Here is a 22482-nt window from a genome sequence, read left to right on the forward strand (position 1 = left end):
GAATATCTCAAAAGATCTATGCTACAAAATACATGAAACCAAAGAGAAATAAGCTCACCAAAAGTACTATTTATTGCACCTGTCTATTGGGGAAAAAAAAAAAACCATACTTCCAAAAAGACTTCAGGATTATACCAAATATAACAAGAAATAAAATTAACTTATGATTTCTTGAGAAGACCAGCCTCTTCACATAAAAGGGAAGAAGCAACAGAGGAAACAAGAAAAACACAACGAAAAAAGCAAGAGTGTAACAGGTTAGGAGATACAATGTAAGAAATTTGAGCACAATGCTTTCTTCAGTTTCTCTCCCACTGGGCTCCCTGCCACCTTCAAGTATCAGCACAAATATCCCTCAGAGGGTCTTCCCCCTACTCTTACATCACCATTTTTATTCTTTGTGGTCTATATCTTCCACTAGAATTTGAGCCCCATAAAGTTATAGTCTTATTAACAAGCATAGTGTCTGGCATGTTGTGAACACTCAGTGTGTGTAAATGAATAGCCCCTTTGGGCAGTAGACTGACCACAGAAATAACTAAGTTCCGTTTTGGTCACAGGAAACCATCTATGTCGTCCCTAAATAACTCCAGAAAGCCTCGACTAGAGTAAGACATGTACCCATGCTGCCATAAGGGTAATGCCAAATTGTTACTGCATTCAGACAGAAAAAAAACCTGTCTGTAACACGACTAAAAGCACTGTGGTTAATGTATTCAGCATAACTATGTTTAATAAGCTTTTAAGTTGTGCAGGTAAAATATGTATAATTTCCTCCTTGAGTCATTCCCATTAGCTCAGAGCCAAGGTATTACTTTGCCAACAAAGGTCTGTCTAGTCAAGGCTATGGTTTTTCCAGTAGTCATGTATGGATGTGAGAGTTGGACTGTGAAGAAAGCTGAGCGCCGAAGAATTGATGCTTTTGCTGTGGTGTTGGAGAAGACTCTTGAGAGTCCCTTGGACTGCAAGGAGATCCAACCAGTCCATTGTAAAGGAGATCAGCCCTGGGTGTTCTTTGGAAGGAATGATGCTAAAGCTGTAACTCCAATACTTTGGCCACCCCATGCGAAGAGTTGACTCATTGGAAAAGACTCTGATGCTGGGAGGGATTGGGGGCAGGAGGAAAAGGGGACGACAGAGGATGAGATGGCTGCATGGCATCACCGGCTCAATGGACGTGAGTTTGAGTGCACTCCAGGAGTTGGTGATGGACAGGGAGGCCTGGCGTGCTGCGATTCACGGGGTCGCAAAGAGTCGGGCACGACTGAGCGACTGAACTGAAGAGTGTGTCAAGCAATGTAAACTTCTATAGCAAAAGCTGAGCCACACCTTAAGGTTCCGTGAGAGACCTAGAAGTTTGCTTGAGATGGAAGATTCCTATTTTCTACCGTCTCCTTCAACTATATATTAGTATTGATACAATCCCACTGCTGCCCCTGCACTACATCCAACACTTGTTTTGAGAAAGTAGGTAAGAAGGAGTAAGAAATTTTCCTCTTTGAGTCCCATCTTTTGGGCCAGTACTTCCTAGGGTCAAATGTCAAGCTAGATGTCTCCTTGGTGCTTGGAGAGCACCCACCACTCTCAAAGCAGGGAGTCGGGTTGGAACTGGTCAGACCTACTAAACACCTGCACCTTGTCAGCCCAGTTAATCAAGGTCAAGCTACCCTTTATGTTGTCTCTTTTTCGACTCGAGGGAATTAATAGTCACGATTAAGCCTTCTAGCCTCGTCACTGCCGACCACAAGGAGCGGCCCCTTAAGTCCACTGCACAAACGCAGAGTATCAAGAACTCCCCAAGGGGGCGGTGGAGCGCCACAAAAGAGCTTCAGGCATGCAAAGTCGTGCGGTCTCGCGGAGTGAAAAATTACGCCCGCCGTAAAGGATCCCTTGCAGGAAGTCGGAAACATCTCAATACATTCCGGACAGCCGGTGTCTCCGAGCTCAAGCGTCTAAGACCACGCTTCCCACATTTGGTGAGGTTAACTATGTGTCGCCGCTTCCCGCCGCCGCTTGGGTGGGCTGTGGACAGCTCCGGCTAAGCCGAAAACGAATCCTCATGTTGAAGATGGAAACCAATAAGGCACTTTTCACTTCCCACCCCACTGTCCTAAATGTCTCCTTTTAGGGAGCACGACTTTCGAGGTAACACTAGATACCCACCCTCGCGCCTAATGAACACTCAAGTAGCGTTCCGGTCGGTGGGGAATGGAACCAGTATCCCGGCGTCCTCTCGGCTTCCGTAACGGCGTAGCGAGGAGTGGGGCGATGATGTAGCCGCTCTGGCCTGCGGCGGGCATCTCTATGGTACCGACAAGAGGGTGGAGAGGGCATGGGGGGGCGGGGCCGCCGTTCGCGTCACAGGCTTGCTTCAGCAGGCGGAGCAGATAGTGGTTGCCTTTGGTCCTCAGCGAGGAGCGGACTGTATGGACGCCGCGAAACTGCGTCCTGAGGTGGGAGGCCGGAAGCGGGGACCACTTGAATCTGAAAGTCTAGAACATCCAGGTTCCCGGTGGGGAAGGCGTGCCAGGGAGGCAGGCGCATGGGACCGGGGAGCAGGTGGAGTGTGCTCGACCGGCAGTGGCCCGGAGCCCTTCGGCTTTGTCGCGCCTTCTAGGTCCCATAGGCGTCCAGCCTTCACCTAAGCTCCGCGCCCCTTGCGTTTCCTTGGGTCTGGGCGGGGTGCCGGCGCTCTTGCCTGAGTTGCCCCTTGCCATCCTTACCGGGCTCGAGGGCCCTTAATGCGCTCCCGGCTCAAGTGCTTAGTCGCTCAGTCGTGTCCGGCTCTGTGCGACCCCATGGACTGTAGCCTGCCAGGCTCCTCTGTCCACTGGATTCTCCAGGCAGGAATGCTGGAGTGGGTTGCCGTGTCCTTAAGAGGATCTTTCTGACCCAGAGACTGAACCTGTGTCTCGTTTGTCTCCTGGTTTAGCAGGCGAGTTCTTTACCACTAGCGCCACCTGGGAAGCCCTGAAGGCCCCATAGTTGGTGGCATTATACTGTAATGGAGATGATGTGTGGTCGAGTTTGGCTGTTGCAGAAAGTGTCTCCTGCAAGTCATGGAAATTGATGATCTGGGTAACTGGCTGTTATGGCAGATATCATTACAAATATCTTTAGTTCACAGGCTGAGGATTGCTAACTTGCTTTCCCCTTGTATTAGTATCATGACATATTAAACACCTTGAGCACATTAGCTTCATGCATGACAAGTTTAAAAGAAAATTACAATTCTCGTAATGAACTTGCCCAACAAAAGTGAATATGTAAAATAAACATTAAGCTATTTTACAGTTTAAGAGGTTCTAGAGCCCATTCTATTTATGGAGGAGGAGCAGAAAGTGGGGAAACTGGAAGGGAAATGAAAAATGGGACACTTGGGTGTTCTCAGTTCAGTCGCTTAGTCGTTATCAGACTCTGCGACCCTGTGGACTGAGTGTTCTAATCAGAGATAGTAAGAGGAAGTACACCTATTAAATTTCTCATACCCAGAATCTATTCTATACATCTGCACCAAGAGTTGCAGTGGAATAGATGTTCAAGTTGTGTGTTTCTGGGGCCATAATTATACCTTTCTTGAAAAGAGAAACTACTGTTTTGACTATCCATGCTGCAAAACAAATTACCCTGAAGCTTAGAGGCTTAAAAGAGTAAACAGTTGCTACCTCAGTGTATCTTTGGGCCAGGACTTTTGGAAGCGACTTAGCTGGGTGGTTCTGCTCAGGGTCTCAAAGTTGTAGTTCTAGATGTTGGCAGGGCTGCAGACTGAAGGCTTGACTGGGGCTGAAGGATCTGCTTCGGAGTTTACCCAAGTGTGCTTTTTATTCCTCTCTCATCGAGCAAGTTGCTTACACCTTCCATTTAAAATGTGATTTGTGCTACCCTATTATGTGTATCCGTTCCTATTCATAAACTACTATATAGTTATTTTGTAAACAATTTTTTCTTTTTCAGATCACTTTAAATTTGGATCATCATTTAAATACTTTAAGTGATCTTTTCTTGTTTCATTTTGCTCATGACACTTCATTAGCTACCTGATCATTTTTGTATCTGAACTCATCAAGTAAAATATACGGTGAGTAACATTTAAATATTTATTGATGGTTGAAAATTGTTCAGTGAGTAAAAAAAGATGGACGTAATGAAATGGCTTTACAGAGACCTCATGCAACTTGCAGTTAGGTGGATGATGACCTTTTATTTCTGTGTGCTTTCTGGGATGAGATTTGTCAGTGAATCTGTAATTAAATGCATATGGAAGCAAAGTTTGAGTGGCAGAAGAGCTGTTCTATTAGGCCTTTGTGTATACTGTGCCCAGCCTACGTTCTCCTCGCACTCATCCACCTGACTGGCCGCCTTTCTCCTTAGGGCTAATTTACAGGCCACAGCTTACTGAAGGAGGGGGATATTGTTTGATGCTGTGACACCTCTCTGGCTTGGTCACTAATTCAAGCTTTGTGTGTCCCAGTTTCCATCCAGCTAAGTGGATAATGACGTTATCTTTGGTTTAAGGAATATTTTATAAACTTTATATATACTGAGCCTTTAAACACATTGACTTCTTTATCCATTCAGGTGTCAAATGCTTACTTTGCAAAGTAGAAACAAATGATTCATGATTTATGGAGCTATAAATCTTAAGGTATATAGAAAGGATTCATGACCTTGGAGGTCTCTTTTGCATTTTGGTTGTATCTCTTGGTTGAGAATACCTTGAAATCATTATTTCCTAATCCTGGAAGAATCTGTAGACTATAACTCAATATTTGTGCTTTAGAGAACAATTTTCATTTTTTCATTTTTGCAAATGACTAAGAATTTGAGGGGGTTTCCCTGGTGACTCAGTGGTAAAGAATCTGCTTGCCAATGCAGGAGACAAGAGTTCAATCCCTGGATTGGGAAGACCCCTTGAAGAAGGAAATGGCAACCTACTCCAGTATTCTTGCCCAGGAAATCCCATGGATAGAGGAGCCTGGTGGGCGATAGTTCATGAGGGGGTCACAAAAGAGTCAGACACGACTAAGGGACTAAACAACAAAAGAATTTGAGGATTGTTTTAGGGTCCAATATCATTAACAAAATAGCTGTTCTCTACAAAGCAAGTATTCTTCACACTATTAATTAAATTAATTAATAATTAATTAAATACTTTAAATTAATTAAAATATTAATGGAACCTTCATAAATTTATTTCATCTAGAGATATAGAAATCTTTAATATAGACTTTTCATGTGCCAACCAATACATAAATGTGAATACATTATTTTTATATTATACTATCAATTGGACTTATGAGATTTACATTCAACTTTACAGCTTCCCAGGTTGCACTAGTGGTAAAGAACCTGCCTGCCATTGCAGGAGATGTAAAAGACACAGGTTCAGTCCGTGGGTTGGGAAGATACCCTGGAGGGGATGGCAGTCCACTCCAGTATTCTTACCTGGAGAATCCTGTGGACAGAGAAGCCTGGCAGGCTACAGTCCATAGGGTTGCACAGAGTCGGACACAACTGAAGTGACAGCATGCATGCACACATACAACTTTATTAATGTTTATTAATGTATAGTCTAATATTTTTATTAACATTTATAATGCTATATATATATTTCTACATTTTAAAAAATTACACTTTTATGAAGCTGAGTTTAGCATCGTGGTCTGAGTTTAATTAATTCTAACTAACTTTTCAAAGGAGTTTTATTGGTTTTGTGTTCATCATGCTGCTGCTGCTGCTGCTAAGTCACTTCAGTCGTGTCCGACTCCATGCGACTCCATAGACGGCAGCCCACCAGGCTCCCCCATCCCTGGGATTCTCCAGGCAAGACCACTGGAGTGGGTTGCCATTTCCTTCTCCAATGCATGAAAGTGAAAAGTGAAAGTGAAGTCGCTTAGTCGTGCCCAACGCTTAGCGACCCCATGGACTGCAACCTACCAGGCTCCTCCGTCCATGAGATTTTCCAGGCAAGAGTACTGGAGTGGGTTGCTATTGCCTTCTCCATGTGTTCATGATAGATATTGAAAATTTGGGGGAAATCAAAGAAAGGAAAAAAATAATGATCACATGTAAGCCGAATGAACAGTCTCCCAGATTTTTTACATGTATGTACGTATTTTTAACAAAAATGTAATACTTTATGTATTATTTTATAGGATACCTTTAAAATTTTAATATTTAATATGTCAATAAATTGGGAATAAGTATTTTTTAATGACTGCATAATAATATGGAATTCATTTCAGTAGTCCTGTATTTTGGACACATAGTTTCTAACTTTTCCTTATAAACAATGCCATGCTGAACATTCACGTGTAACTCTTTGTATATATCTAATTAGTTTCTTAGGGTAATTTTGTAGAAATGGAAATGCTGAGTCAAAAGTATTTGCTCATTTATTAATCATTTTTGGTACATATTGTCAAATTGTTTGAGAAAAGTTATGCCAATTTATACAACTGCTAATACTCTATTATAATAAAGTGATCATTTCCCCACCACTAACAGATCATTAGCGATCTTTTGTCAGTCTTAGGTTGAAATCTCATTGTTTTAAATTAAATTCAGTTGATTACCAATAAAGTTGAAATATTTTAATACTTTTCTTGATCTTTGTATTTCTTCCTTTTCCAAATTGCCTTTTCTTAGACATAGCCACGTTATTATTGAGATACTTATTTTTTCTTTGTGTTAATCTTTTTTTCTTTTTTCTTTGGCTACATCAGGTCTTAGTTGCAGCACTCAGGGTCTTCATTGTGTTACATGGGGTCTTGCGTTGTGGCTCACAAACGCTAGCTGTGTGTGGTGTGTGGGCTCCAAAGCACGTGGGCTCAGTAGCTGTGGCACGTGAGCTGGGTTTTTCTGTGGCATATGGGGTCTTAGTTCCCCCTGACCAGGGACTGCACCTGCATCCTGTGCATTGCAAGGCGGATTCTTAACCACTGGACCGTCCCATCTTCTCATTAATCTTAAAAACTCTTTGTAAAGTAAGGCTTCTTATCTTTCTCCATCATAAATTTTCAAAATTGCCTTCATGTATTACTCTTTAACTTTGCCATGCAGTTTACATTTTTATACAATCGTGTCTATCAGTATTTTTAAAATATTTTTGAGCTCCTCTAAAAGTCTAGCCAGCTGGACTATGTAGAAGTCTGTTTACAAATTCATGTAAATATCCCAAATTTGGTACCAAAGTGATTACAAAAGCTCTCTTGACCATGGAAAATTTCCAGGCAGCTAGTCAGTCAAACTGATTCCCTCTCTTAATTTAACCAGAGAAATGGTCTGTATTATTAATATAACACTCTAATCCATGTGAATGTGACATTTTGAAATCTAAAGTTGTTTAAACAACTCCGCCATATAAAACCGAGCATTGTACGGATGATCCAATCTCAGGTTTCACCTGATGATTGACTTTTCAGTACTACTTAGCAATTAAAACCTTTTGTAATGGAACCCGTTACCATTGCAGACTGGTCATTATCCTGCTCAGTACAGTATATATTTGAGATTCCTCTTCCAACGCATGTAGAAGGAGAAAAGAACCACTTTCTACTAGTTATGCTGAAAAGGCCAAATACTATCTTTTCCAACCTCCCTTGCAGCTCAGGAATGGGCATGTGATCTAGGCCCAGCCAGTGCCCAACTCTGAATTTTGTATTGAGAGCAAAGAAACAGAACTCCAAGAATTTTTTTATAACAGCAGCAGATGAGGCAGAACTAGCAGCAGTGCCAGTGATAATATCTGGTGATGGGTTAAGCAATGTAAGCTGGATTCAGGGGCAGGGGGGTCTTCACTGCAGGTGTCTGGTGTCATGTGCTCTGAGGTGCTTGAGGCATAGTTTGCAACTTGTCTCTTGAAACCTGGCAAGTCTGTGATTTCCCAATATCCTTTTAATAAATGCTTTTTGCTTTTATTGCCAGAGTGCTTTCTGTTCCATGTACTTAAGAAACCTAACTGACACAGGATTTGAGTGCAATAATAATTGTTCCTTCCCAATTTGGAATGGTACATACATTTCCCTCTTCTGCAAACACACACTTGATCTGTCTCAGATTCTGTGTTCACCTTTCAGTGTTCACATCACTCTTCTTTTGCAAGTTTGCTTGCTAAGTCTATTCAGTTGTATCCTTGCAACCCAATGGACTGTAGCCTGCCAGGCTCCTCAGTCCATGGAATTCTCCAGGCAAGAATACTAGAGTGGGTTGCCATTTCCTTCTCCAGGGGCACTTCCCAACCTAGGGATCAAACCTGCTTCTCCTATGTCTCCTGCATTGGCAGGTAGGTTCTTACCACTAGTGCCACCTGAGATTGAATGCCAGTCTGAAAACAGTCTGTGAAGCTGCTAAAAGAAAATTCCTGTTATGATTTTGACTAGAAGTGGATTAAATTTATAGATTAATTTGAGGACAGTAATACCATCCATGTTGTCTTCTACAAACCACTCAGTAAAATGGTCTGGCTCTTGTTATCAGTGAAGTTCCATCAAAGAAGCAAAACTACTTTGCATGCAAACGAATGAGAAAGACCTTCTGTAACTGTAGGGGCTGGGAGAGCAGGCAGTTGCCTTTGAGTCTGTTTTTGGGCCTGAAGCATGTCAGCTAGACAGTTGGGAAGGGAAGGTGGATGTGGGTGAGAACAAGGACATTGCAATTTGCATTGGCCTCTCACCAGCTTTAGTTTCGATGCTGTGGGCGAGCTGCAGGAGAGGCCCAGGACTTGGAGAGGGTGAAGGAAGATATTGTGGGAGTTGAAGGAACTGCAGGCCTAGCCTGCCCACGCCAGCAAGGTGAGCTGACAGATCAGCAACAACACGTGCAACCTCCACAGTGTCTAGCACCAACCTTCAGAATTTAAAAATATGGCTGCTGTTTCACTTCTGCTTTCCAAGTTCCATGTACAGAGTCTCCTATAGCTGGCACTACACATACAAGGAAGGGGACTCTGGGAAGTGTATTTCCAGCTTAGCTGGAACATAGCACAAAGCCACAGAGCTCTACATAGCTGATTGACGTAATACAGTTCTGTCATTTTCTTCACGTGTGGTACAGTATCTGTTTAGTTTATCCTTGATAGTTGAGTTTTTATTGCTGTTATGAATGTTCATTTTCCTGTACTTTCCCCTTACAATTATTGCTGGTATATTCATAATTTATCTTGAATTAGCCACCTTTTGCAACTTAAATTCTAGGCTTGGCTAAGCCACCTTTTGCAACTTAAATTCTAGGATAGGCTACGTTGCTTCAGTTGTGTCCGACTCTGTGCAACCCCATAGACTGTAGCTTGCCAGGCTCCTCTGTCCATGGGATTCTCCAGGCAAGAATACTGGAGTGGGTTGCCATGCCCTCCTCCAAGGGATCTTCCCAACCCAGGGATCGAACCCACACACATCTCTTATGTCTCCTGCGTTGACTGGCAGGTTCTTTACCACTAGCGAGACCTGAGAAGCTCTAAATTCTAAAAATTTTCAATTTATTATCTTGAATAGGCAGTCATTTCACTTACAAATTAATGTAATTGTCTTTTCCTTCCTGAGGAGGGTAATGATACATTTTCACTCTCCCTCCCTCCCTCTCTTCTGAGAAATGGAGTAAAAGTGTTAGTGGCTCAGTTGTGTCCGACCCTTTGTGACCCATGGACTGTAGCCCACCAGGCTCCCCTGTCCATGGAATTCTCCAGGTAAGTGTGACCCCATGGACTGTAGCCCACCAGGCTCCCCTGTCCGTGGAATTCTCCAGGTAAGCATACTGGAGTGGGTTGCCATTTCCTACTCCAGGGGATCTTCCTGAGCCAGGGATCAAACCCTGGTTGGTCTCCTGCATTGCAGGCAGATGGAAGCCCCAAGAAATGGAGTATTTTCTGCCAGTAAACAAGGATATCACAGTCATCATCCATTCCGTTCTCCACTGTGAATTCCTGAGCCCTAAGGGAACTCAGGAAGGAGAAGAATACCTGCGACCTCGTAGCCATCAGATTGCAGCCTCTCCCTGGAGTCAGCTCAAGAGACCTCAGGATGTGAAAAACACAGGGTACTGGCCCCAGGATTGCTGCAATGCAAATGAATGATTTCAGTGAGCCCAGACTCTTGCATCTTCTCATACATAGAAAAGCACTAAATTCCTTAAATTGGAATATCTGGTTTCTCTAACAGTAATCTTTTAATGTTCAGACTACCTGCCATTTGTTGTAAAACTTCTATATAACCTGGCTCCTCCCCTCTCCTCCTCAAGCCTAGCTGTTCTCTCAGGATTACTTGAGATGCTCATCTCCTGGGCTTGAAGTCCTAAAAATTCCCACCAAATAAAGCGTAACTCTCAACTTTTAGGCTGTGACTGTTTTTTAAGTCAACACTTGCTTGCTTCATTGCATTGATTAGAAATGCCAGAACAGTATTATAACAGCTGCACTGTTTCTGACTTTAAAGGCAATGTTTCTTGGTTTTCATTCATTTTGGTTCTTATAACCTAGCAATTCTTAATGTTTAGTGAGCATAAGAATTACCTGGTAGTCACACTTGCTAAACATGGAGATTTCCAGGAAAAATGCTGCATTTTACTAAATGCCATTTAAGCATTTACTAGGCAATACCTGGTGGATAATAGATACACTGTATGATGAATTTTCATTAATTCATTCAACAAATACTTATTGAGCATCCACAACCAGAGCATACTTCTCAGATGTAATGGTTTTGCTGGGATTCAGAAAGCTATAGTGGATAAGACTGGCAGCAGACCACCAAACAATGACCATGACCCTTTTTTTTTTGGTGCAACTTTGGCTTTTGGAAGTGCTTTGGAGCTTCTTTTCTGTCCAACTGCTTAGCTGGTTGTCACCGGTTTTCATAAAAAATCCACTTTTCCTTGCAGGTCACAATCTGATTGAGAAATGGTTTGTTGTTGCGTAGAATAAGAGAAGACAACACTTTAAAATGATGGTGGTTTTTTTTTTTTTTTTTTTTTTTCTGGTCAGCTCTTGAGGCCACGCACTTATCGGGCTTTTTTACCTTTTCAATTTGCTACAAATGCCAAACAACTGTAGAATGGTTGACGTTGAGTTCTTCAGCAGCTTCTCATGTAGTTGTAAGAGAATCAGCTTTGATGGTTGCTCTCAGTTGGTCATTGTCAACTTCTGATGACCGGTCACTATGCTCCGTGGCTTCAGGGCCCTAGTCTTATTTGCAAAACTTCTTGAACTACACTGTAATTCGTTAGCAGTTCCTGGGCCAAATGTGTTGTTGATGTTACTTGTTGTCTCTGCTGCTTTACGACCCATTTGGAACTCGATTTTAAAAATCACTCAAATTTGCTTTTTGTCTAACATCATTTCCATAGTCTAAAATAAATGTAAAATAAACAGCAAGTAATAAGTCATTGGTGAAAAACAAAGCGAGAAATGTACATTAAAATGGTATATAACATAACCACATTTAAGAGTGTATTCCAACATCAAATGGCAAAGTTCAACAATGCAAAACTACAGTTACTTTTGCACCAGCCTAATACCACTGCTGCTTAATTTTGTTTGTGTTTTCTAGATAGGTATTTTCTCAGCTTTTTATTTTCTATATTGCTGAGACTTTTTGTTTGAGATGTTTTCTTATGAACAGTAACTTCATAGATGTTTCTTTCTTTTCCAAGCTGTCTCTTTATAGAGAAATTTAATACATTCACATCTATTATAGTATTTGTGTTTGACGTGTTTGTTTCCCTTTTTTTTTTTTGGTATGTGAGGGTGGGAGTAAAATTGTCTTCTTCATAGTTTACTTTTCTACTTTGCTATATTGAGCAAGTTTTCTGTATTTTTCTCTTATTCCCATAAAAATTTAAAAGACCTGCTCCTTGATTATTTTTTCCCAAAAAATTATATATAAGTGTTATAATTTCTAAGGAAAAATCTTAAAATTTACAGTTGTCACATTGATGCTGTAATTTAGTTATGTTTAGAGTCCCTGTTGTCATAGTCCTGTTCTCTCAGAGCTCTGTAATTGTCCCACAGTGTTCGGTGTTGGTGTTAATTACATTCTGTTTCTTTTGCAGATAACTGTTGTTGCTGGTTTAGGTCTTAAGGATTTTATCTTTATTTATTTTTAAATACTTATTATTTTTATTTATTTAGCTGCTCAGGATCTTAGTTGCAGCATGTGGGATCTAGTTCCCTGCTGCTGCTGCTGCTGCTAAGTCACTTCAGTCGTGCCTGACTCCGTGCGACCCCATAGACAGCAGCCCACCAGGCTCCTCCATCCCAGGGATTCTCCAGGCAAGAACACTGGAGTGGGTTGCCATTTCCTTCTCCAATGCATGAAAGTGAAAAGTGAAAGTGAAGTTGCTCAGTTGTGTCCGACTCTTCACGACCCCAGGGACTATAGCCTACCAGGCTCCTCCGTCCATGGGATTTTCCAGGCAAGAGTACTGCAGTGGGGTGCCATTGCCTTCTCCACTAGTTCCCTGACCAGAGATCAAACCTGGGCCCTCTACATTGGAAGCATGGGGTATTAGCCACTGGACCACCAGGGAAGTCCTCTCTTTATTTTTTGAATTTGTTTTTTCTTTCAATGTCCAACTCTTTGTCCTTTTTTTTTTTCTCCCTCAAGCTCTTAGAAAATTCTTTGAATGTATTTTTATTAATTGTGTTTTTTGAAGCATTCATCTTACTATGCGTTGCTTATTTTGAGTTTTTATTTGGGCAGTCAGGTTTTTTATTTCCATAAGCTTTTTCTTGTTTTCAGATTGCTCCTTACATGAAAGGCTGCTATTGTTATTGACAATAAAGTATATTTTCCTAACTTTTAAACATCTTTATTGGAGTATAAATGACATATGATAAACTGCATATATTTAAAATGTGCAGTTTGATACATTTTGGTGTGGGTTTGAAACTATGAACCATGAAACTGTTACCACAATCAAGGTAATGAAGTAATGAATCTGTCTCTCCAGTTTTCTTATGCTCCTTTTTAATCCTTCCTGCACCTCCTTTCTTGCATTTTCTAGAATTTTGTATAAGTGGGATCATACTAGGTACTTTTTAAAAAAACATTTCTAGATAAGAAATTCAAACATAAAAGTAGAGTATAATGAACTAAAGTATATTCATTACCTAAATTTAACAATTATAACATTTTCCTGTACTTTATTTGCTTCTTAAAAATACTTTGTTTTATAACAGTTTTAGGTTTATAGAAAAGTTGAGCAGAGTAGAAAGTATTCCCATATATCCATTCTTCCTCTACACATTTCTCCCTTTTATTAACTTTTTCCAAGAGTGTGGCATGTTTGTTTGGCTTCCCCAGTGGCCCAGCGGTAAAGCATCTGCCTGCAATGCAGGAGACGCAGATCTTCCTGGGTCCGTCCAGGAAGGTTACAGTCCACGGGGTTGCAAAGAATTGGACAAAACTGATCATGCACATACATTACATTACACACACACATTTGATACAATTAATGAATAAGTATTGATATGTTGTTATTGACTAACGTCCACAGTTCACATTAGGGTTTATTCTTTGTACAGTTCTATAAGTTTTTGTGCTAAGTCGCTTCAGTCATGTCCAACTCTTTGTGACCCCATGGACTATAGTATGCCAGGTTCCTCAGTCCAAGCGATTCTCTAGGCAAGAACACTGGAGTAGGTTGCCATGCCCTCCTCCAAGGGATCTTCCTGACCCAAGGACGGAACCTGCATCTCTTTAGGGCTCCTACATTAGCAGGTGAGTTCTTTACCACTAGTGCCACCTGGGAAGCACCCTATGGGCTTTTACTGTAGGCTTCCCCCCCGCTCCCCCCAATATTTTGTTTCTCCAGTTGGGTTTTTCCAGTTTGAAGCTAATGTAAAAAAAAAAAAAAAAAAAAAGCTGCTATGAGCATTGATATGCAAGTCTTTGTGTGGATGTTTGCTCTCGTTTCTCTTAGGTAAATGCCTAGGAATGGAATGACTGAGTCATATGGTAGGAGTATGTTTAACTTTTTCAGAGACTGGAAAGTGGTTGTATCATTTTACATTTCCACCAATAATGTATGAGAGTTCTGATCGCTCCACATTTTGCCAACATTTGGAAATGGTCAGCCTTAAATTTTAGCCATTCTGATAGTTATGTTTGGAATCTCATTGTGGTTTTACTTTCCATTTCCCTAATAATTAATGATGTTGAGCATATTTCATGTGCTTATTGACCATTTGTATATCATCTTTGTAAAGTACCTTTTCACATCTTTCGTACATCTTGGTATCAGCCTGTTTTTCTGTGATCATGTTTTGAGAATTCTTTATTCTGTATACATATCCTTTATCAAATATGAGATATGCAAATATTTTCTCCCAATCTATGTCTTGTGTTTTAATTCTGTTAACATTGTCTTTCAAAGAGCAGAAGTTCTTAAGTTTAATGAAGCTCAATTTATTAACTTTTTTAAACAATGGAGCTTTGATACTGCTACCAAGAACTCTTTGTATAACCCGAGGACAAAGATATCCTCCTGTATTTTCTTCCCAAAGTTTTATAGATTTGTTTTACTTTTACTGTGATCCATTTTGAGTTAATTTTTATATAGGGAGGAAGGTATGGATTGAGGTTCATTATTTTTGCATATGGATATCCAGTTGTTATAGCACCGTTTGTTGAAAGGAGTGTCTTTTCTCCATTGACTTTCCTTTGCATATTTGTCAAAAATCAGTTGACCATGTGTGTGGATCTGTTTGAACCCACTCTCTATTCTGTTGCATTGATATCCATCTTCATAATGGCACCACATTCTTGGCTACGTAGCTTTATAGTAAGACTTGAAGATGGTAAAAGTCCTTCAACTTAGACCTTTTTAAAGGTGTTTTCCTATTCTAGGTGTTTTGCATTTCTCTATAAACTGTTAGAATATATACAGTGATCTATGTATAGTTTTTATTACAGAATGGAAGTTGAATCATTCTCAATAAATCATTTAGTTAGTCATTAATGCTCAGAACTAAGACACAACAATACAAATCAAAAACTTCAGGTATCACACAATATTAATAACTTTAACTGGATAAGTGATGTCAATATTGTATGCCAGGAGAGCACTCAGAATTATGATTGCCTTTTTATGCCAGTTAAGGTCCTTTGGTTAGAGATAATAGTAAGGAAAAGGGGACTTATTGAGAAAATCCTGAAGTAGCTCATAGAAGTGAAAGGTGAGTTGCAGGAACCAGGGCAGCTCTGAGAACCTTAGAGATTGGTCCTGAGGACTTGATGTCCTTATGATTCTTTTTTCCTAGGCTCTTCCGTGTAGTAGAGCCCATGCTCTATAAGAAGTAAAGGAACTTTCTCCATCAGGTCCACTTGGAAAAATTCTGATAAGGAGTCCAGTTGGCCTAGCCAGGGTCACCTTCATCAGCAGAGTAATCACTGCTATTCACTACTATAAAATTATTACTAATTAGTCATTGCTATGTAATCACTACTATGAGTAAGGGACGCAGAGAGTTCTAATTGGTCAGCTCCAGAGTCTGGGTATTGTGATGAGCACTGTTCCCAAAGGAAGGGGATGCTGTTATCAGAAAAAGTATGGAAAGCAGTTGCTGGAGTGGATGCCCACTGCTCTGTAGTACACATTGCCGAAAGAAAGATTTGATGACTTCAAAGTAATAGATTAGTCAGCAGGTTTTCTTAAATTTCCCTTGATGCATGCTACCATCTGAACAGTTGTTCCTACAAGGCTAATCTGTTCTCTTTGAGCCACGTGGCTTATTATATATAAACTTAAGAAATACTATTTCTTTCAATACTTGAAAGTTTCTAAGACAGTAAATCATAAAATGTTCTCACTGTACACACTGAAAGGTACCCATGTGAAGTGATGGATATGCTAACTGTATTATGATCATTTCACAATATATATGTATATTAAACCATCACATTCTGCAGCTTAAACTTACACAGTGCTGTGTATCAGTTATATCTCAATAAAGCTGGGGTGGGGGGGAATGAAATTACAGATAACAGTTAGAGAAAAAAGGACTTTCCTGGCGGTACAGTGGATAAGAATCCACCTGCCAGTGTAGGGGACTCGTTTGATCCCTGGTCCGGGAAGATTCTACATGCTGCAGAGCAACTAAGCCCAGGTGCCTGGAGCCTGAGTTTCACAACAAGAGTAGCCACCGCAATGAGAAACCCCTGCACCACAACAGAGAGCAGCCCCCGCTCTCCACAACTAGAGAAAAGCCTGAGCAGCAGTGAAGACCCAGCACAGCCAAAAATAAGCAAACAGTGAAAGAAACACCAATTTTTACAATTTGATTTTATACTTCTAGAATTATTGCTGGTATTTTTTATTTATATATCATATGGCATCCCACAGTCTTCATTAATATTTTTCTCTCCTTTCTATTTTAGGATGACTGGGAATGTAAACAAGAACAAGCTGTTTGTTTTGTGATGGCTTTTAGCATGTACTGACATACTGTTTGCAATGGCATCAGAGACTGAGAAGACTCATGCTTTGCTCCAGACGTGCAGCACTGAATCTCTTCTTTCCAGCCTTGGTCTGGGCTTATTCTGCACAGTAGCTGACAGACTTCTTCAGTTTCCCATAATTCAACAAAATGCCTGGCTTCGTGCACTTTCAGATAATTCAGTACACTGCGTGATTGGCATGTGGTCATGGGCAATAGTCATTGGAATCAGGAAGAAGACTGACTTTGGAGAAATCATTTTAGCTGGATTTTTAGCCTCTGTTATCGATATAGACCACTTTTTGCTATCTGGATCCCTGTCTTTAAAGGTAAGAAGCCTATATGTTTAATTTTTCTGGTCTTTGATTTCTTTGATACCATGATATTGATATTTATAGAATCAGTTTAGTTAGAGCTAGAGAAGATTAGCCTTATTTTAAAACAAGAAAGCCCATTCATCAAGTTTTTTTGAGCACCAAACACCTTCCTGAGGGTTCATATATGTTACTGACCACATTATATCACATCACAAAGTGCTGTGGATGTGCCCAGAGCAAAGGTTCAATAATTATAACTGAGGGGTTCCATTCTGGCTTTATAGGAGATGTTTTAGCCAAGTCTTTTATTTTTTTAATTGAGGTATAATTGATTTAGAATGTTGTGTTAATTTCTGCTGTACAACAAAGTGGTTCAGTTAAACATATATATACAATCTTTTTTAAAGCTATATTCTTTTCCATTATGGTTTATTGCAGAATACTGAATAGAGTTCCTTGTGCTATACAGTAGGACATTGTTGGTTATCCATTAGCCAAGTCTTGAAGGAAAGATTAAGTTCTATGCTGTGCTGTGCTTAGTTGCTGCAGTTGTGTCCGACTCTTTGCAACCCATGGACTGTAGCCCGCCAGGCTCCTCTGTCCATGGGATTCTCCAGGCAAGAATACTGGAGTGGGTTGCCGTGCCCTCCTCCAGGGGATATTCCCAATCCAGGAAGCAAACCCATGTCTCTGGCATCTTCTGCATTGCAAGCAATTTCTTTACCTGCTGAACCACCTGTTAAGTCCATTAGCACACTGCTGCTGCTGCTGCTAAGTCGCTTCAGTCATGTCCGACTCTGTGCGACCCCATAGACGGCAGCCCACCAGGCTCCCCGTCCCTGGGATTCTCCAGGCAAGAACACTGGAGTGGGTTACCATTTCCTTCTCCAATTCAGGAAAATGAAAAGTGAAAGTGAAGTCGTTCAGTCGTGTCCTAAGACCCCCTAAACCTTGTTCCCATTAGCTCATGGTATCAGAATGTGGAGAAGCAAACCTATAGATTTGTCTCCTGACTACCTTCATAAGGCATGTATCTGGTGTTATCAACTGCACACAGGCCTCCTGAATGGATGGTTTCTCCAGCCCTGCAGAGCCTCTCAAACTGCTTCTGTAAGTGACATATGTAGTAAGCAAGGGCACCAGTATAAAGACAAATGCTAATTGAATAATATCGGAGCAGCATTTCACATACTTCTGACAAGCACAAGCACAGGATATGAAGTAAGTGAAGAACAGAACCAGGAAAAATCATGTCCTAGACCAGGACTGGTAAGAGTTTACCTATTTTTGTGGGCAAGCTGTCACTTCAGTCATATCCAACTTTGTGTGACCCTATGGACTGTAGCCCACCAGGTTCCTCTGTCCATGGGGTTCTCCAGATAAGAATACTGGAGTGGGTTGCCATGCCCTTCTCCAGGGAATCTCCCCCACCCAGGGATGGAACCTGGATCTCTTAAGTCTCCTGTATTATAGGTGGGTTCTTTACCACTGGTGCAACCTGGGAAGCCCTATCTATTTTTTATTTCTATGATTTTATAATATATCCTTCTTTTATTATTTATCTATGAATAAAGGTTCTGCATGAATATTTTAGAAATCAGGCAAGCAACAGAAATATCTTGTTTCCTCTTTGTGTGTGTGTGTTAGTCACCAAGTTGTGTCCAACTATTTGCTACCCCATGGACTGTAGCCCGCCAGGCTCCTCTGTCCATCGGATTTTCCAGGCAAGAATAATGGAGTGGGTTGCCATTTCCTTCTCCAGGGGATCTTCCTGACCCAGGGATAGAACCTGGGTCTCCCGCCTTGCAGGCAGACTGTTTACCGTCTGAACCACCAGGGAAGTTTCTTCCTTAGAAACTATTAATATAAATAGTCAATATCTGTCCATACATCCAGAGCATAACTACTAATCATCTCAACAGGAGGCTGTTGCTCTCCTCCAAGCAGTGACTACCATAGGCGCCCCCATCCCACCCTGTTATTAGGGAGCATGTTATGCTGTGGGTATAGAACTTAAAACCCTGGTTTCATTCCTGGGTCAGGAATATCCCTGGAGAAGGGATAGGCTACTCACTCCAGTAGCTCCCCGATAGCTCAGATGGTAAAGAATCCATCTGCATTGCAGGAGACCTGGGTTCAATCCCTGGGTTGGGAAGATTCCCCTGGAGGAGGGCATGGCAACCCACTCCAATATTCTTGCCTGGAGAATCCCCATGGACAGAGGAGCCTGGCAGGCTGCAGTCCATGGTGTCACAGAGTTGGACATGACTGAGCTGCTAAGCACAGCGCAGCACAGAACTTAAAAACAAAGGTGGAGACTAAAACGGCATAATGCAGAAATGTTTTATGTTTTGACAAAATAGAAATAGACAACTAAAAGTATGGAGAAGGGAGAAGGAATAAGAATGTAGAATAAATAAACTCTTTGATTGATGTTTAGCAAGTTGTTGTTGTTCAGTCGCTAAGTCATGTCTGACTCTGGGACACCATGGACTGCAGCACGGCAGGCCTCTCTGTCCTTCATCATCTCCAAGAGTTTCCCATGGATCATTCACAAATTAAGCCTGGAAAACTTGCATTTGTTTAGATATTGGTTACATTTTTACAATGGTTTAGAAATTCTATTGGTTTATTTAGCTCAACTTTCAAATCATGTTTAAAATAATACACTCTTTCTAATGCTTTTGTAAATAAATTTAAAAGTATTCAGGGCTAATATAAAATAGTTACAACAAAAATACTCCCCTTTTATGCATTTATTAATTGAAGAATGGAGTGGGGAGAGGCAGGATAGGAGAAAGGGATTAAGAGATACAAACTACTAAGTATAGAATAATTAAAATACAAAGATGTAATGTACAGAGCAGGAAATATAATCAATATTTTATAACAATGTTAAATGGAATATAACCAATAAAAATATTGTATAGCTATGTTGTATACCTAAAATTAATATAACATTGTAAATCAACTATACCTCACAGTTTTTTATGTTTAATTGAAGTATATTTTATTCAATTGTGAGACTTTTTCATTGCTCTTAGAGGCCCCAAACAATTCTTTAAAACTCCAAATTTACTCTAACCATACATTTAGGATATAAATTGTATTGTGACTTTTCTGAGCACATAGTAGGAAACTTTAAAAAGTTAGTCACATGTTCTTGAGATCTTGATTTCATTTTTAGTGCAAAGTGTATTTGGAGGTGACATAGAAAATGTTCCCTTTGCATTTCCAGTAGACTGCAGGAAAACATACTTACGATGTTAGGCAGTATCTATAAAGTGTTGTTTGCCAAGGAGGAGATGATACTAGCTACCGCTTTCTCCCTGCAGGCTGCTCTGAGTCTTCCACGACGCCCTTTCCTTCACTGTTCTACTGTGATACCCACTGTGGTTCTGACCCTAAAGTTTACAATGCACTTCTTCAAGCTCAAAGACTCATGGTGCTTTCTTCCCTGGATGCTATTTATATCCTGGACCTCACACCACATCCGAGATGGAATTCGCCATGGCTTGTGGATATGCCCATTTGGAAAAACTTCTCCTTTGCCATTTTGGCTTTATGTAATAATCACATCATCTCTACCTCACATCTGTTCATTCGTCATGTATTTCACAGGGACCAGACAAATGATGTCTTCAAAACATGGAATTCATATTGATGTGTGAGATAACCACGTGGCAGTCTTTGAGGACCACTGGTTGAGACAATGACAACCAACATTAAAGTGAATTTAAAACACATATAAGGCACTTATAGTAATTCTTATAATTCCTAAATCCTCCTGCTCAGGAGGCATGTACATTTCTTAAAAAATTATCTGTATTTGTTGTATTCCTTTCTTCTATAACACTGTAGTGCAATATCAGAGTTTCACTCCGTGGTTTATTTTATTATTTCTTTTCTTTATCTGGCTTTACTAATATTATTAGATTAACATCCAATTAAGTTTTCTGGAAATATACCTTTAAGGTAATTCATTTCCTGATGAAAAACAGCTCAAATTTTAGGATGATTAATTTGTGGAACGTTAGCATTTTATTTGGATCCAAGTTTTCCTGAGATACTGAAACAAAAAAATGGGCAAAGTAAATGAGATTATGAACAAGATGTATAATGAATGCTAACATTTCTTCATTTCATATATTTTGATCCTGACTCATTTGCCAAGTGCTTTAGTGAGTTGCGACTACTGGCAGAAACTGCTTTAGTGCACTTATAATATTCTTAAAAGACAATAGCATTAGACCTAGATTATTGTTTCAGAAATAACTTTGGGAAATTATTATAATGTGTTGGCTGTAGTAACATTCTACCGAAGTATTACTTTTCAGTATCTTTGCCCTCAAATCTCATGTGTTGGAGTTTTAACTGTTTTGAAAAACATAACTAAATTTAACAAAATATTTGTTTAAAGTTAACATTAACAAAATATTGATACTTGACCCATCACCATAGAATTCACAAAAAAGGACCTAACCAATAATGTCATTTCAAATGTAAGCTCCTGAATGTGCCATTAAAATTGCTTTAGTTGCTATCAATTTGTTTATATGCTATTCTAAAATACTATACCAGCTAAATCATTTCTTAAAAATTTGCCTGATACTGACAATTTTTTTTTTTTCCAAAAAAGGTAGTATTAAGAGATTGGCTTTTTCCTCTGTTCTTTAAGTTGATCTTCTGTTTAAAAATGATTAACCTTCATTGGAGAAGGAAAATTGAGTTGCTGTAAGCTTTACATTTGCAGTTTAATGTTACTTTGATATAAGTCAGTGCCCCCAAAGCACCTGTTTTTGTTTTTGTAGCATTTGTACCAGCTGCTGTCTTCAGATTTTCTTACACGTTTGAGTTTGTAATGCTGGTGATTTTGTGCCTTAATCTCTGAGAAGTGATGAAGCGATGCCTTATCCAAAGCAGGTTCTTCTTAATAAGTTAACAGAGTTCTGTAAATTGTTATAAACGGTCAGGCTCTTCAGTTTTTCTTCTTCTTGTTAACTAATTGGTTGCAATCTGTTATATTTTATAAAATAATTCACCCTTACAATCCGTTCTTGTCTTTCCAGAGCAATTACTGTGTCAATTTGGTTGGTTTAATAGTATACATTATATAGTGGGGGTAAATTGATTAAGGTAGAGATTTTTTTAAAGCATTTGATTTTAGAAATCCATGGAAATAAAGTTATCTTGTGTCATTTTTCTGACTGAATTACACAACTCTCCCTTTTTTCCCTTCTCTGTATTGAACAAATTAATATCATAAAAATATAGGGCCTTAAATAAGAATGTCGCATGGGCATTTTGGAGGTTGTCCTAACCTTATTAGAATGGGAACTCACTTTGACCATGTCTCCTTGCTTAAACAGTCACTTCAAATTTTAAGTGTGGCTTTATCTTTGTTCCTACCTCCACCATGAGAAACGTTTATTGTCCTCTAAGTGGTCTCTGAAAGCAGTGGTTGTAACCTGTAGAGATATAGTGACCAGGTTCCCATGCCACCATTGTGTTCCTTCTCTTAGTGGAAGAGCTTGTGTCAATACAACTTATGTTGTATCGTCCTTGTACATGTGTGTTTTCTCTATTCTCTAGACATTCTCCTTTCTTGTAATGTTTCCCTCTTGGCTGTATCACTGATCTGACCTCCCAGCCTACTGTTCTCGTGAGCCACTTCTGTTATACTGGCTACTCGGGAGAACTTCTACCAATAAACTGTTTTCTACTCATCCCAAGCCT

At 40.1% G+C, this 22482-nt stretch overlaps 1 protein-coding gene across 5 annotated transcripts; it reads left to right on the forward strand.

Annotated features, from left to right (window-relative positions):
• The first annotated feature begins 1199 nt into the window (after positions 1–1199).
• TMEM267 (transmembrane protein 267) lies at positions 1200–21961 on the forward strand. 5 transcript variants are annotated; one of them, XM_006056208.4, is made up of 4 exons: positions 1201–1976; positions 3955–4078; positions 16371–16758; positions 20082–21961. In XM_006056208.4, the coding sequence occupies exons 3-4, from the start codon at positions 16447–16449 to the stop codon at positions 20415–20417; spliced, it is 648 nt and encodes a 215-aa protein (XP_006056270.1). In that variant the 5' UTR covers positions 1201–1976; positions 3955–4078; positions 16371–16446; the 3' UTR covers positions 20418–21961. The 5 variants fall into 5 exon arrangements, with proteins under 5 accessions (XP_006056272.1, XP_006056270.1, XP_044788342.1 ...); XM_044932407.2 differs by lacking the exon at positions 1201–1976 and adding an exon at positions 2207–2307; XM_006056207.4 differs by lacking the exon at positions 1201–1976 and adding an exon at positions 2315–2453.
• The last annotated feature ends 521 nt before the right edge of the window (positions 21962–22482 follow it).

This window comes from Bubalus bubalis, chromosome 19 (genome assembly GCF_019923935.1).
Source record: "Bubalus bubalis isolate 160015118507 breed Murrah chromosome 19, NDDB_SH_1, whole genome shotgun sequence".
In the NCBI taxonomy this organism is placed as follows: Eukaryota; Metazoa; Chordata; class Mammalia; order Artiodactyla; family Bovidae; genus Bubalus; species Bubalus bubalis.

Excerpts from the sequence above, each read along its gene's own strand:
- TMEM267 (XM_006056210.4), top strand. The coding sequence starts at position 16,447 with ATGGCATCAGAGACTGAGAAGACTCATGCTTTGCTCCAGACGTGCAGC. Across the intron at positions 16,759-20,081 it reads CTGGATCCCTGTCTTTAAAG|GCTGCTCTGAGTCTTCCACG; the intron begins GTAAGAAGCCTA and ends TTCTCCCTGCAG.